This window comes from Dipodomys spectabilis, unplaced genomic scaffold (assembly GCF_019054845.1).
Source record: "Dipodomys spectabilis isolate Male_0828 unplaced genomic scaffold, ASM1905484v1 ptg000002l, whole genome shotgun sequence".
Classification (NCBI taxonomy): domain Eukaryota; kingdom Metazoa; phylum Chordata; class Mammalia; order Rodentia; family Heteromyidae; genus Dipodomys; species Dipodomys spectabilis.
This window is the reverse complement of record NW_024870679.1, coordinates 56,465,376-56,482,190: the sequence shown is the minus strand read 5'-3', so window position 1 is coordinate 56,482,190 and position 16,815 is coordinate 56,465,376. Positions and strand designations below refer to the sequence as shown.

Sequence of the window (16,815 nt, the reverse complement as noted above, 5' to 3'; positions counted from 1 at the left end):
TAAATACAATTAATAAAAGGAAAAATACATAATTAAAATCTCCAGTTTACAAACAAAAACAACAACAACAACAACAACAAAAACCCTGACAATCTTGAGAAACTGACAATTGGAAAACTCAAGTGACTTGATCGAAGTTATAAAGCTAGTAAGCGGTGGAATCGAGAATGCAAATGATCTGATTCTAGATCATGTCACTTTCAAGTAGGTGAAGATATAAAGTTTAAAGTAAAGCTTGAATTTAACCTTTCATTAAAAACACCTCAAACTTAGTTGCATTGCTATAACAATGAGCAAAGAAGCCTACCTTAGGTAGCCTACCTTACCAACTGGGAGTAATCTTTATGCAACTAGTTTCCAGTATCTGTTAAGTAATTTTCATAGCTATTTTTAACCAAGTGACAATGAATAAGCTCACCAGATAATATAGATATAAAAATTCATGTCCAAATTAGTATTTCTGAAGATCATGGTTTTTATCGAATGAACCATAAACTAAGTTTAAAATGTAGTAAATACCATCAATTTCTTTTTTTCAAATCTTCCCAAAAAACTAAGACCTAGCCAGAATAAGTGGTGACACTGGCCATATGTGGTCTAGTTATTTCAAATGATTCTATCTGCTGAATTGTATCAAGCAGGGCCAATGCAGACGGCACTCTGAGCATCTCAAAGCTATAATCATCATGCCTTGTTTATATGACTCAGAAGAAAGCATTTTTACTACTTACGTCGATATTCTGCTCCAAGTCTCAACATTAGTCGAATGGGAAACACTTTAGCCCAAGGAGTTTCCCATTTCTGGATAAGAATCCCGAACAAGTAAGGTGGGGTTGGAAGTACCAGGTCCTGTAGCGACTGGTAGGTAGATGTCACATACAAAAATCCACCATGTTCTTTACTGCCAAGGAAACTCTGGCTGAAGAAAGAATGTCCTAAGTTGCCCACAACATTTCCTAAAACAGAAAACATATTTATTTACTTATTTACTTAAATTTTTATTGTTATTATAAAGGGGATGTACAGAGGGGTTACAGTTACATGAGCCAGGTAATAAATACATTTGTTTTTGGACAATGTCACCCCTTCCCTTGCTCTCTCCCAGTTTCCCCCTCCTATCTCCACCCACAAATCATATAGTTCATTTTCAACAGGGTAGCTAGTGAGTACTGCTGCTGCATTTGTTTATCCTTTGTCCCTCCATTAAAAAGTGTATTTAAATCATTCTCTTTTTTTCTTGGTATTGTTTAATCGTATTTTCTAGTAGGCATCACAGAATTAGAGGTAGAGTAACTGGTACTTTGGTGATCAGAGCCCCAAATTCATCACTGATACTTTACTATCCTGCTAAATCCTACAACTTTAAGAGATAATTAGAAATATTCCAAGCTGTGCATTGATAGCTAATGTCTATTGTAATCCTAGCTACTCAGAAGGCAGAAATCTGAGGACTGAGGTTTGAAGATACCACAGGCAGGAAAGTTCATGAGACTCTTATCTTCAATTAACCACCAAATAAGCTGGACATGAACTTGTGGCTCAAGTGGCAGAGCACTGTGGCCTTGAGGAAAAAAAAAAGCTCAAGGACAGAGCCTGGGCCCTGAGTTCAAGCCCCAGGACTGGCAAAAAACAAAACAAAAAGGAGGAAGGGAGGGAAGGAGGGAGGGGAGGGGAGAGAGAAAGAGAGAGAGAAAGAGAGAGAGAGAAATATTCCATACCAATGTAAAAGTCAAAGGAGTTTGCCAGGGGAAAGGAAGGATATAAAATTAAAGAAGGAAGATTTTATTCCTCCATAATGGAAGTTCCATGTAGTATTCCTTTAAAGCACTAGTATATGCTATGATTTGAAATTAGCCTCTAAAAAAATGTGTTGGAAACTTAATCCCTAATACAACAGTGTTAAGAGGTAGAACTTAAGTTAACAGACCATGAGAACAGAGTGAGTGGATAGTGTTATCATTGGAGTGGGTTTACACTAAAAGGAGACATATAGTCCCTTCTTTTGCATCGTATTGGCCCGTTCACTATGAGAAGGCATATCAAGGATGCTCTCTCCAGATGCCAGCCTCTCCCTAACCATATTAGACTTCCCGGCCTCCAGAAATGTGAAAAATAACTTTATGCTCACTATAAATTACCTACTCTGTAGTACACTATTATAGGAGCACAAAATGAACTAAGATATAGCATATAACTCAGAGGTAGAAAGAAATGTTCCTTGGAATTCAAGGTGTTCATTTATTATTCCTTTGGGATTCTGCTATTAGGGCCTAGAACCAATTACAGGTAACTTTTATCTTTCTGCTTCTCATACCTAACAAACATCTTCCTATTCACTCTTCATTATGTCTCCTTATGTTACTGTATATATCTTTTATTCTTTTTTTTGGGTCCGGTAGTGGGGCCTGAACTCTGGGCCTGGGTACTGTCCCTCAGCTCTTCAGCTCAAGGCCAGCACTCTACCACTTGAGCCACAGCGCCACTTCCAGCTTTTTTTTTCTTTTTGCTTATGTGGTGCTGAGGAATCGAACCCAGGGCCTCATGCATGCAAGGCAAGCACTCTACCACTGAGCCACCTTCCCAGCCCCATATCTTTTATTCTTTAAGCATTTATTTCCTTTTACAAAATTGTAGGTCATTATCTAGTAAGTGATTTAATTTCTATTATCACCAATCACCTCATCTATAGACAAGTAACATTCCACAGGTTTAAATCTTAACCAAAAAAAAAAATCCCTAGCACAAAATTTGACAAAGAAAACAAAAACTGCAAGAATCTTTAAGGTTCTTGAATCAATAAAGATGTTGTATAGTAATTGAAATTGGTACTTTATGATGAGAACATTCAATAGAATGGATCCATTGAATTATATGTGTCTTCCATGTCAAAGGACAAAAATTTACTATGAAACTGTTAACTAGCTTTTACTAGAGTTCTAGAATTGAGTATCACTTCATCCTATAAAACAGAATAAATGTTCCAAAGAAAAGGAGAAAAGATAGGAAAGGACTGGGGAAAACTGGAACAGATTAAAAAGCAGATTGGTCATTTCAAAGTTACTCTTCTTGTAAAATTTAAAGCAGAAGGATCTCCCTCATCATGCCATCCAAAACTCTTTTCACGCTATTGATTTTTCAGAAGATCAGATTAACAACTTAGTTCTGACTTGATGATATAGGACTTCAGCATGAATGTCTACATTTTGGTTTGGTCTGACAGGGCTCCAATGATGGCATGTGGGATACAGAAACTGGACTCATTATATTTGCATCCTGAGTGTTACAGTTTGGATATGAAGTGTCAGCTTCAAAGATTCATATGTTACAAGCTTAGTCCCCAGATGGCAGTGCTATTGAGAGGGGATTGGATCATAAGGGCTCAGCCTTCATTAATGGATTAAGCCATTCAGTCCCCAGTCTCTTCCTCAGTCTCCTCTCAGCTTCCTGGCCACCAGCTGGTGAACAGCTTAGCTGTTCACACATGCTCCCTTCCATGATACTCTGCCTCACCATGGTTCAGAGACAACAAGAGACAAATGATCACTGGAACAAACCCTCTAAGACTATGAGACAAAAGAAATCTTTCCTCTCTTGATTCTGTCAAGTCTTTGTCACAACAATGAAAAACTGACTAACACATGGGACATCTGGCAGAGGGTAAACTGCCAGCAGAACTCTTTTCCTTCTGCTAGCACTGTCTGGGAGGATGGAGAACAGAGGAAGAGAGCCACAATTACAGAGGAGGGTGGGAGGAGTCAATCCTAATGGCTCAATCACTTCTCTTGCTTAGACACCAGCTAGACTATATAAATTCTTTTTTATACAAGTTGTTCTGCATTTATCTCTAATTCTGCTTCAATTCTAATGTTTGTGAGCTCAAAGCTGCTTAAAGAAATACGAGTTCTACTGATTCAGGTATCTGAAAGACTTGAAATGGATTATAGGTACAACCTGATCATAGTTCAAGTATGCTCCTACTCTGACTCCTGAATGCAAGGATTACAGAAATGCACTACTATGCACAGTGAGCATGTTAGAGATGGCTTATTAGAAGCCATTTCATCCTCATTGGAATAAAGTCCTCTATCTATCTATCTATCTATCTATCTATCTATCTATCTATCTATCTATCTATCTATCTATCTATCTATCTAATCTATCTATCTTTATTTGTTTTTGGTGCCAGTCCTGGGGCTTGAACTCAGGGCCTAGGCTGTCCCTGAGTTTCTTTTGCTCAAACTAGTACTCTACTACTTGAGACACAGCTTGACTTTCAGATTTTTTTTTGTGGGGGAGGGGAGATCGTTTATTGGAGATAAGAGTCTTAGGACTTTTCCTGGGCAGGCTGGCTTCAAACTGTGAGCCTTAGTTATCTGCCTTCTAGGTAGCTAGGATCACAGAAGTGAGCCACCAGTGCTTGGCTAAAAATATTTTCTTATATGCTCAAAACTAGACAAATTATCACTCACTTACCTGATTTTTTGTTTATTTATTTGTCGGTCATGGGACTTGTACTTTGGGCCTGGATACTGTCCCTCAGCTTTTCAGCTCAAGGCTAGCGCTCTACCACCTGAGCCACGCGCCACTTCCAGTTTTCTGGTGGTTAACTGGAGATAAGAGTCTCACAGTCTTTCCTGCCTGGGTTAGCTTTGAACTGCGATCCTCAGCTCTCAGCCTCTTGAGTAGCTAGGATTACAGGCATGTGCCACTGATGCCCAGCTGCCTGATATTTTAAATACTCTATTATGTTCTCATAAATTTTCTATCATTCATGTATATTCCTTGAAAGGCTATAGTTGGCTTTTAATAAATCCATAGGTTCACATAGGTTAATGTAGGTGAACACAGGCTAAAATACATCAGGAGGTTGATCTATAATTTTCTTCTTGTTATTGTGTCCTTACTCAACTTCGTATCTGAGTAATAACTGTCTTCATAGGAAGAGTTTGATTGTGCTTATTTCTTTTCTATTTTGTGGAATAATTTGAGAAGGACTCCATTAAAGGTTTAGTAGAGTTCAACAATGAATGCATCCAGTTCTGAGCTCTTTGTTGGGAGACTATTATTGCTTCAATTTCATTGCTCATTGTAGATCTGATTAGGTTCCTCTCAGTGAGTCACAGATGTTTCCTCAAGATTTTTCAATTTATTGTAGCAAAAGTTTCAAAATATTGTATCACAATTTTGTGCATTTCATTGGTATCTTCTATAATATATCCCCTTTCATCTTTTATTTTATTCATTTGTATCATCTGTTTCTTTTGGTTGGTTTAGCAAAGGGTATGTCTATCTGAAAATAATTAATTGCTTCATTTATTCCTTTTTTTTTTTTTTTTTGGTTGGTCATGGAGCTTGAACTCTGGATCTGGGCTCTGTCCCTCAGCTCTTCAGTTTAAGGGGAGCACTCTACCATTTAAGCCACAGCACCACTTCCAGGTTTCTGGTGGTTAACTGGAGGTAAGAGTCTCACGGACTTTCCTGTCCAGGCAGGCTTTGAACATTGATCCTCAGATCTCAGTCTCCTGAGTAGCTAGGCACGAGACACCATGCCCTACTTCATTTATTCTTTTAGTCCCCATTTATTTCTCCTATTTTATTGATTCTTTCCATCTGATAATTTTGGATTTGGCTTGATTTTGTTTAAGAGGTCAGAGTAACCCAAGGCTATTTGATTATTCTCTAATTTTTATTTTGTTTGTTTTCAGTCCTGGACTTGAACTCAGGGCCTGGGCGCTGTCCTTGAGCTATTTTTGCACAAGGATAGTGCTCTACTACTTTCAGCCACAGCGCCACTTCTGGTTTTCTGGTTAACTACAGGTAAGAGTCTCATCAACCTTCCTGCCCAGGCTGGCTTTGGACTGCAATCCTTAGTTCTTAGACTCTCCACTAGTTAGGATTACAGGCATGAGCCACTGGCACTTGGCTTCTGATTTTTTTTCTTTTTTTTTTTTTTTTGGTCGGTCATGGGGCCTGAACTCTGGGCCTGGGCGCTGTCCCTCAGCTCTTCAGCTCAAGGCGAGCGCTCTACCGCTTGAGCCACAGTGCCACTTCCTTCTGATTTTTTTAAAATATAGGCATTTATAAACTTCTTAGAATTGTCTTTCTTTTTATTGGGGGGGGGGGGGGGTCCAGTCGTGGGGCCTGAACTCTGGCCTGGGCGCTGTTCCTCAGCTCTTCAGCTCAAGGCTAGCGCTCTACCGCTTGAGCCACAGTGCCACTTCCGGCTTTTTTCTTTTTGCTTATGTGGTGCTGAGGAATAGAACCCAGGGCCTCAGGCATGCAAGGCAAGCGCTCTAAAACTGAGCCACCTTCCCAGCCCCAGAATTGTCTTTCTTGTATCCCACAAGTTAAGGTATTCTGTATTTTCATTTCATTTGATTTTAGTAATTTGAAATTTTCTTTCCCGATTTCTTCAATGACACATTGATCATTCTAAAGTTCAAACCTCCTTGTGTTTATAAAGTTTCTATAGTTTTTCTTATTATTAAATTCAATTTAATTCCCTTATTATCAGATAACATACAAGAAACCATTTTAATTAGTTTGTTTTATTAAGATTACCTTTATGGCCCAATATAACTTATTTCAGAAAAGCATCAATAGATTGCAAATATGTGTATGCACAGCTATTAGAATACTCTGTAAATGTCTGTTAGGTTTATTTTCTCTATGGTCCAGCATTCTTTTTTTTTTTTTAATAGTACCAGGATTTGAACTCTGGGCCTCTTGCTTGCTAGATGAGTACTCTACCACTAAGCCAAAGTTCCAGCCCTTTTTTGTACTATTTTTTGGGGAATAGAGTTTTACTTTTTGACCAGGCACATGCCTGGACCAAAATTCTTTTTTTTTTTTTTCGGGGGGGGGGGGGGGGATCAGTCATGGAGCTTGAACTCTGGGCCTGGGCACTGTCCCTCAGCTCTTCAGCTCAAGGCAAGTATTCTACCACTTGAGCCACAGGCCACTTCTGGTTTTCTGGTGGTTAGTTGGAGATAAGAGTCTCACGGCCTTTCCTGCCTGGGCTGGCATTGAACCGTAATCCTCAGATCTCAGTCTCCTGAGTAGCTAGGATTACAGGCATGAGCCACTGTCACCCAGCTCACAATCTTCTTATTCCAGCTAGTGGAATGACAAATGTGTTCTACCACACTTAGCGTTTTCTACTGAGATAGAATCCTGAAGACTTTTTTTTTTTTGGTAAGATTACCTAGAATCACGATGCTCCTAATCTCAGCCTCCCATGAAGTATGGATTAGAGGTATGAGCTACCATGTTGGGCTACTGTGTAATAAGATTTGTCGGTATTGATTTTGGCTTTGGTGATCAATCTAGTGATGAGTAGTATATTAAAGTAGGTGGACTTTTAATGCCAAATAATAAGCTGAAATGTATTTCTCTGAATTTTAGTATATGTATACCTAGCCTTTTCCAATTTCTAATAGCTATTCCTTCACATCTTATAGTTAATAATGTATTTTGATAAGATAAAGTTGTCCACATTAATTGTTTTTGATAAGTGAATCCAATACTGATTACACTGTGATTATATAAGCACTGACAACTGAAGCTTATAAAGTATGATTGTTACTTCCTACTACCAATATCCAGCTGTGATCCTTAAGCTAGTCAAAGGAAAATATTCTTGCATCAAGGTCAGTAGACTCTATTATAACTTAGATTCTAGCCTTTGTAATAATGAAAACCATACAGGGAAAGTATTAAAATGTATAATTTCTTCATACCATGGCAAGTTCTAACTTGCCATTGATATCAAAGTCCAATGCTACACTTCTAAATCTAATCCGATTACTATATATCTCAATTCAACAATTTTTATCATTTATCAAGGATGCAGATCAAGTCAGAACGCATTCCTACCTGCCAGGGCATCTCGATAAAGCTGCACAAAGTGATTAAAGATATCCTTTGGCAAACACTTTTCATCTGGTAGACACTGGAGCAGAATGACTATCTCCGATTGACCCACTGCATGCATTCCCTTGGTTGTGAAACACCAGCACTTCCTGTTCACATCTATGAGTGGAATAAAATTACAAAGGTATTATTCTCAATGTTTACTCTTTAAAAAAGATGCACACATGGTAAGATATAGAAAAAGATCATATAAGTCTGTATAATTCAACTGTGAACTGTCATTACATTGTCAAAGAATCATTGTGAGAAATAAATTATGTCAATCCTCTGGCTCTTTTTTAACCACATATAAATAAAAGGAAAGTAAAAGAAATAATCATGAAAGAAAACACACTTAAAATCTTAAACTTATTATTAAAATACAAAATCAGCAAAAGAAACATTTTAGCAAAACCAAAATATACCATAATGACTAAAGGATATAATCCTCCCCATTTATTTATTTTTTTAAAAAAACCAACACTTTAGTAAAGTAAATAATCACTTATGGAAGAACAGAAACAATAAAAACCAATACTAAGCTGGATGCAAGTGGCTTATGCCTGTAAGCCTAGATACTCAGGAGGCTGAAATCTGAGGATCCTAGTTCAAAGCCAGCCCAGGGAAGGAAAGTCCATGAAACTCTTATCTCCAATTAACCATCAAAAACTCAGAAGTAAAGCTGTGGCTCAAGTGGTGGAGCATGGACTTGAGTAGAAAATATTTAGAGACAGTGTCCAGACCCTAAGTTCAAGCCCAGAACCAGCACGCACACACAAAAAAAGCCAATACCACATCTCTGGCTTCAGGTTATAGCCTAAAGAAAACATATTTCAGCAGGGCGCTGGTGGCTCACGCCTGTAATCCTAGCTACTCAGGAGGCTGAGATCTTAGGATCGCGGTTCAAAGCCAGCCTGGACAGGAGAGACCGTGAGACTCCTATCTCCAATAAACCACCAAAAAACCGGAAGTGGCACTGTAGCTCAAGTGGTAGAGTGCTCGCCTTGAGCTGAAGAGCTGAGGGACAGTGCCCAGGCCCAGAGTTCAAGCCCCACAACCGACAAAAAAAAAAAACAAAAAACATATTTTTTATGTACTAGCTAGTTTAATTGAAGTGTTTTGGGAGAAAATACTAAATTACCAGCAACATGACTTTACTCAGCTTCATGATATAAAATGTGGTGAAAAGGATGACTTTCCTAGACTACTGACTTCAACTTCTTTAATTAACGTCTAGGAAGAGTCTAAAAAGTACAAGTCATGTGCTAGTCAAAAATAAATTTGAGGGGATAGGTGAGTTTGGAAAGGCTGGAGGAGAACGATGAAAGGGGTGGTATACACCAAGATGCATTGTACTCATAAACTGACAACATCTTTGTACAACTACTTAACAGGAATAAAAGAAAAATTTAAAAATAAATAGTGGGGCTGGGTGCCAGTGGCTCACACCTCTAATTCTAGCTACTCAGGAGGCTGAGATCTAAGGATCATGGTTCAAAGCTAGCCTGGGCATTAGAGTCTGAGAGACTCTTATCTCCAATTAACTACCAAAAACTGTAAATGGCCCTGTGGCTCAAGTGGTAGAGCATTTGCCTTGAGCTGAAAAGCTCAGGGACAGCGCCCAGGCTCAGAGTTCAAGCCCCATGACTGACAAAACAAAAAACAAAAAAATAAACAAACAAAAGTAGCCTATAAGCCCAGGCACTGGTGGCTCACACCTGTAATCCTAGCTATTAAAGAAGTTGAGATCTGTGTGAGGGTCGAGGTTCAAAGCCAGCTCAGGCAGGAAAGTCCTGAGACTCTCATCTCCAATTAACCACTAGAAAATCAGAATTGATACTATGGCTCAAAGTAGTAGAGCTCAGGGACAGCATTCATGCCCCAAGTTCAAGCTCCATGACTGACAAAAAAAACCAAAAACAGAAACAAAAAAAACTCAGCACATAAATTGTTTGGTGCTTTTAGGTACATTATTCAGCTCTAGTTAAATCTGGTGATAAGTTTTAAATTATTAACATATATCAAGATTTTAATTCAGATTAGTTCAGGATTTATTGACTTTCATCCATGGAAAATTTACTTATCTCTGTAACTAAAGGCAAGAGCTTTGATTAGTCTCACAAGTTCTCTAGGACATATGTCATTTGCTTACAAAACAGTTCCTTTGGAATTAGGTGCTGGTGGCTCGCACCTGTAATCCTAGCTACTCAGGAGGTTGATATCTGAGGATCACAGTTCAAAGACTGCTCACCTAGGAAGGTCCACGAGACTCTTATCTCCAATAAACCACCAGAAAACAGAAGTGGCCCTGTAGCTCAAGTTACAACTTAAGCTGAAGCCCTAATCTTGAGCTGAAGAGCTCAGGGACAGCACACAGGCCTAGAGTTCAAGCCCCATGACTGACAAAAAAAAGTTTCTTTGGAATACAGTATACAGTAAGATGTAGCTCTGTACAAAAATACAGTTGTTTGATGAATCTTTGAAAACTTTATTTACTATCTCTTAGTCTGTAGAATATTCATCTTCATTAAAAAACAAATTTCTAACTTACAATTTACAATTTTAACCATTGACAACAAATTTGCATTTAAAACAAATACAAGTGGGTCAGGACCACCATCCTCCAATTGCTGCATTACTGATATCTGTGATGGTTTCTCTTCCACAGCATAATCTGTAAGGAAAGAAAACATTGTAAAAGATTAGTTAAAGAAACATAAAGGAACAAATTGAGAAATAAATATGATGGAAAATGGACTGATTATTCTCAAGTAGGAGATAAGCATTTGATTTATAAACAGAATGAACACAGGCTATGATTTGAACCTGATGAATATCTCACTGGCATGTTAATAGTATCTCCTTTTATTATGAAAAGTGTCAAGTACAGTTTGGAAGATAATATGTTTATCCTGTGCACACACCTTTCCCCATAGTAATGTGTGTCAAATCTAAAGATATTTCTTTTATTTAATAAAAACTACCAACTTTTACCCAGGTGCTGGTAGCTCACACCTGTAATCCTAGCTATTCAGGAGGCTGAGAGCTGAGCATCAGGATTCAAAGCCAGCTCAGGCAGGAAAGTCTGTGAGACTCTTATTTCTTATCAGGCCCAGGCCCTAAGTTCAATCCCCAGCACAAACAAAAAACTAGTCTTTCGGAAGTGGCGCTGTAGCTCAAGTGGTAGAGTACTAGCCTTAAGCTGAAGAACTGAGGGACAGCGCTCAGGCCCAAAGTTCAAGCCCCACGACCAACAAAACAAACCAACAAACTACTCTTTCAAAAAAATATGTTATATAATAAATTATCATTATTCAAAATAATCCAACATACTCAAAAAAAGTGATAGTACAGTAGCTGTTGTCTCTGGAAAGGATTTCAAGGGCTTGCATACAAGCGATGCCTAATTTTTACCCTTGGATACAGTTTTAGTATTTTTGACCACTGAAACATGAAAACATAGACTGTTTTAATGCCATCAGAGAAAAGTCTAGGAGAGATGATGAGAAGAGACCCTATGGGGGTTGGGGAGAAGATTAGGAAAGTAGGATAAAATTATGATTTCCCTGCCCCTTGTGGCCTCCACTGTCAAGCTTCGAAACACACGGAAACTGGAGAAAAGCAAAAAAAGATTAAGTAGGTTTTGCTTCTCTCAGCCATAAATGAGTTCTCTCTCAAATTAATTTGGACAAAATCCTAGTGTTGCTGTTGTTTTTTTCAAAAGTGTCTCACTTTCCCATCAAATTGAAGTCTTGCAGAATCCTGTCAGTCCAAGCACAGATTTTACTGCTTGTTTTTTGGCTAATACTGTCACTAATAAAAAGAAACAGTTCACCAAAAAAAATGCAATCAGAAAATACAAATATCATAGGTAACTGGTTTCATGTAATAATGTCTCTCATTTAACAGCTTAGAATATAAATCACTAAAGTAAATTACTAATTAGATTCTGAACATGAGCAAATAAATACTTGATATTGTGAATGAAATTTTTCCTCTTTAATCTCTGAACTTTATTCAGCCACCTTATTTTGAACGATGTGGTCCTCTCAGCTAAAAGCAAAAATCAGGAATAATAACCACTGTATCAGATACTTTCTTATATGATATTTGATTTAAAACAATGATTCTTAGATAGGTTTAAAAAATAATATAGGGGGGCTGGGAATGTAGCTTGGTGATACAGTGCTTGCCTAGCATGCATGAAGCCCTGAGTTTGATTCCTCAGTACCACTAAACAGAAAAAGCCAGAAGTGGTGCTGTGGCTCAAGTGTTAAAGTGCTAGCTTTGAACAAAAAAGCTCAGGGACAGTGCCCAGGCCTTGAGTTCAAGTTCCAGGACTGGCAAAAAAAAATCTAGGGGCTAGTTTCAGAGAGGATATATGACTTGTCCACTAAATAATACTGTACAATGGTATTGGGAGTAAAATATGCGTTTGTTCAACTATTAAGTCATTTTCTTCCCACTATTTTGTAGCAAAATAAAAAGGTTCAAAGTATAAAAAGTGAACATTTGTAACACAGTAAACAAACTATATTTTCATATAAGATATTGGGAATAAAGTTGGAGAGAAGGGGTTAAAATATAATGAATAGTGTGTGTTAAGATATGTAATTTATCTTAGGACTCCATTAATATTTCCAAACAAAGACAATACGTGATAACATTTACACTTAAAAAGGTAGCTGACTACAGGATGGAAGATAAAGGAAACAAGTCAGAAATCAAGTTGATTAGGTAAAAGACTAAGACAAAGATGGAAAAAGATTATTAATAAACTAACTGGTTGCTGATCCGAATGTAACAAAAATAAACTTACACATAAAATTAAACATTCTTTTGATTGAATAATAATTTCATTTATCAGAACCTCCTAATAACACACGTATACACACTTTTGCAGTACTGGGCACCAACTTGGTGCCTCATATGTGCTAAAGGTATCTACATTTATAACATAACCAAAATTTGAAACCTAGGACACAACTTTCCTAAGGGGGAAAAAAACTCTCTCGCTCTCTATTTTTTGATTGTGTGTGTGTGTGTGTGTGTGTGTGTGTGTGTGTGTGTGTGTCTGTCTGTCTGTCTGTCTGTCTGTCTGTCTGTCTATGTGTATGTCTGTGTATGTGTATGTGCCAATCCTGGGACTTAAACTCGGATCTGGGCATTATCCCTGAGCTGGCATTCTACCAGTTGAGTCACAGCTCCACTTCTGGCTTTTTGGGGTTAACTGGAGATAAAGAGTCCCATAAACTTTTCTGTCCAGGCAAATTAACAACATGAATTGCAATCCTCAGATCTCAGCCTCCTGACTAGCTAGGATTACAGGACTGAGCCACTGATGCCTTGCTCAATTTTTTTTTTTGGCAAGTCCTGGGGCCTGAACTCTGGGTCTGGGAGCTATCCATCAGCTCATCAGCTCTTCAGCTCAAGGCTAGCGCTCTACCACCTGGGCCACAGGGCCACTTCCGGATATGGTGCTGAGGAATTGAACTCAGGGCCTCATGCATACAAGGCAAGCACTCTACCACTGAGCCACCTTCCCAGCCCCTCAAAAAAAAATTTTTAAGTTTTTGGAAGGAGTAAGTCAAGACTCACTCTATAGGTATATTTAAGAGTATAACAAATTCAGCCAAAATCTTCAGGAAACAAACTATGGGAACAACAAAACTAAAAGGCACACACACACACACACACACACACACACACACACACACACGCACACACTGAGATATTAGGGTTTAAACTTGGGGCTCTTTACTTGCTAGCATTTGAACCATACGCCAAGCCCCTTTTTGACATTTTTCAAGTGGAAACTCAAATTTTTCTCAGGGCTAGCTCCTACCTAAATGGAACCCGAGGCACATATGATCGTGCTCAACTTATTGATTATATAGGGTCCCACAAACTTTTTGTCTGAGCTTGTTTCAAACTATAGTCCTTCCAATCTCTGCTTCTCAAGTAGCTGATCCTACAGGCATGAACCTATTTTTCATAATACTATGATAAGTATCTTACTGAATTTTTATCATATTCCAAAACAGAAAGTAAATTAATGTCTTGACTAATTAGTGAGGCTCATCAGGGTGAGACAGTTCTAGAACTATAAGCAACTTTGTATAGAGTATTACATACTTTGAAATATAAAGGAAGATATGTTTATTTTATAATTGATATTATATCCTGCCAAAGAATGAGATGACATAATATATAAACTTAAATAACTACTCTGAAAAATTAGTAATAGATGTGACTCAAGTGGTAGAATGCCTGTTGTAAGAAAAAAAGCCAAGCAAGACATGAAACCCTGAGTTCAAGTTCCAGTAGTGGCACACAGATACCCAAATATAATTGGTAATAATTGTTTTCATGGCACTGCTGTAGTTGCTACTCTTGTTGGATAGGAAATGACTATTGTTCAAATTCTGTCTGCTTCCTTAATCAGAGGCAACATCTGACATATATAACTATTTGTGTTTAAGTATGTAAGTCCACATACCTCCTTTTACACCAGTAGAAATGAGAATGGGAGGAAGTCCATCTTCAGGAATTAGGTTCATTGCACTTCCAACTGGACTTCCAACTTGTGTTATATTCCCAGAGAATAGAGAAATGTCCGCCTAGAAAAAAATCAATAAACAACATGAAAATTGTGCAGTATGTATGACTTTGGTAGGATACAGTTAAGAATATAAAAGAGAATTTAAGCAAAGTTTTGAAATTCTCAAGATATTCGAGTATTTATGGTAGTTTATTCATAATAGTATAAAACTAGAAGTAATAGGAATGTCCATTAAAAAGGAGATGAGGGGCTGGGAAGGTGGCTCAGTGGTAGAGTGCTTGCCTTGCATGCATGAGGCCCTGGGTGCGATTCCTCAGCACCATATAAGCAAAAAGAAAAAAGCCAGAAGTGGCACTGTGGCTCAAGTGGTAGAGTGCTAGCCTTGAGCTGAAGAGCTGAGGCACAGCGCCCAGGCCCAGAGTTCAGGCCCCACGACCGGACCCAAAAAACAAAACAAAACAAAAAAAAAGAGATGAATAAATTACAGTATATCCATTTAATAGCATACTACTCAGTAAGAAAAAACTACATTAAAAAATTTTTTTTTGTCAGTTGTGGGGCTTGAACTCTGGGCCTAGGCACTGTCCCTCAGCTGTTCAGCTCTCTAGGTTAGTGTTCTACCACTAAAGGCACAGCACTACTTCCAGCTTTTTCTGCTTGTGTGGTACTGAGGAATCGAACCCAGGCCCTCATGCATGCAAGGCAAGCACTCTACCACTGAGCAACCTTCAACCCCCAAAAACTACATTTGATGTATACAACCACATGGATAAGTCTCATAAATAGGAGGTTGAGCAGGGTAACTTCCTACCCTAAATTGTGAAAAGAACATCTACAGAGATCAAAGTGAGAACACAGTATGAACTTTGTTTGTTTATTGCCAATCCTGGGGCTTGAACTCAGGGCCTGGGCACCATCCCTGAGCTTCTTTTTGCTCAAGGCTAGCACTCTATCACTTGAGCCACGGCACCACTTCTGGTTTTTCTGTTTATGTGGTACATGAGGGCTTCATGCATGCTAGGCAAGCACTCTACCACGAAGTCACATTCCTAGCCCTGAACTAATATTAAGCCCTCTATCCATTAAGCCTATAGTTTGTCAACTTGTTTAAACTTTGGAACCTTTCAAAATTCTTTCAAGTGGAAACATCTAACAGAACAAAAGTAGAGATGCTGTGTTAAAGAGAAAGAAACAGAGTAGGTCTTTGAACATTATCATATTGTTGGCCATACATACCTACCATGACTCTCCTGAAAGGCTATCACAGACACTTGGGAATATGGTTTGAAGTATTTCAGCCAACCACTCATGGCTCATGCCTATAATCCTAACTACTAAGGAGGATGAAATCTGAGAATCAAAGCTCAAAGCCAGCTACAGAAGACAAATCCCTGAGACTTATCTCCAATTAGCCAACAAAAAAGCCAGAACTGGAGATATGGTCCAAGTTGCAGGGTGCCATCATTCATCAAAAAAGCCAAGCAAGAATGCTCAAACTCCTGGGCACTGGTGGCTCACACCTGTAATCCTAGCTACTCAGGAGGCTGAGATCTGAGGATTGTGCTGCAAAGCCAGTCTGGGCTAGAAAGTTCGAAACACTCTTATCTCCAATCAACCACCAGAAAACCGGAAGTGGTGCTGTGGCTCAAGTAGTAGAGAGCTAGCCTTGAGCTGAAGAGCTGAGGGACAGTGCCCAGGCCCAAAATTCAAGCCCCAAGACCACCACCACCACCAACAACAAAAAGAATGCTCAAACTGAGTTTAAGCCCAATATTCACACCAAAAAGAAAGAAAAGAAGAATAAAAAAGAAGGCTGTGAAGAAGGGAAAGGAAACGAAAGGAAAGGAGAAGGGCAGAAAGAAAAAAGGAAGGAAGGAAGGAAGGGAAAAAAGGAAGGAAGGAAGGAAGGAAGGAAGGAAGAAGGAAGGAAGCAAGCAAGCAATATACCAAGGAACCAGTATTCTCTCTTAGCTGTAAGGTCTGCCCAAGGCCAAGCAGGCCCAGTGCAGACACCTCCCTACCTCTTGGCTAAGTTTCTACCCAGTATCTGTGTTACCTAGGTAACTGGCACACCTTGAAGCAGTCACCTCCCCCTACAGCTAGGTCACATCCTGGGCCACCTTGGGTCACAGGCCTCCCATCTGACCTTAGGAGGGTCCCAGGACCTGAGATCATATCAGGATCCAGTGTGACCACACCTTTCCCCCACCTGACCATACCTCTTCCTGTTCCTGGCCTAGATACATCCTGGCTCAGGGATAGGCTGCACCTTTCGGCCATGCCTCTCCATCATGCAAGGAGTGGGCAGCAGTTCGGTAAAGAACCTTCTTTTCCTGCCAAAC

The 16,815-nt window shown here is 39.0% G+C and overlaps 1 protein-coding gene across 2 annotated transcripts in view; it reads right to left on the bottom strand.

Annotated features, from left to right (window-relative positions):
- Positions 1 to 16,815, bottom strand: part of Zfyve9 (zinc finger FYVE-type containing 9) — a 115,461-nt gene that overhangs the window by 27,134 nt on the left and 71,512 nt on the right. For both annotated transcript variants that reach the window (XM_042679431.1, XM_042679439.1), the window contains 4 exons: positions 14,411 to 14,531; positions 10,463 to 10,585; positions 7,876 to 8,031; positions 732 to 956 (listed from right to left, as the gene is read on the bottom strand). In XM_042679431.1, coding sequence (XP_042535365.1) covers positions 732 to 956; positions 7,876 to 8,031; positions 10,463 to 10,585; positions 14,411 to 14,531 — 625 coding nt within the window. The remainder of the gene's footprint in view (positions 1 to 731; positions 957 to 7,875; positions 8,032 to 10,462; positions 10,586 to 14,410; positions 14,532 to 16,815) is intronic.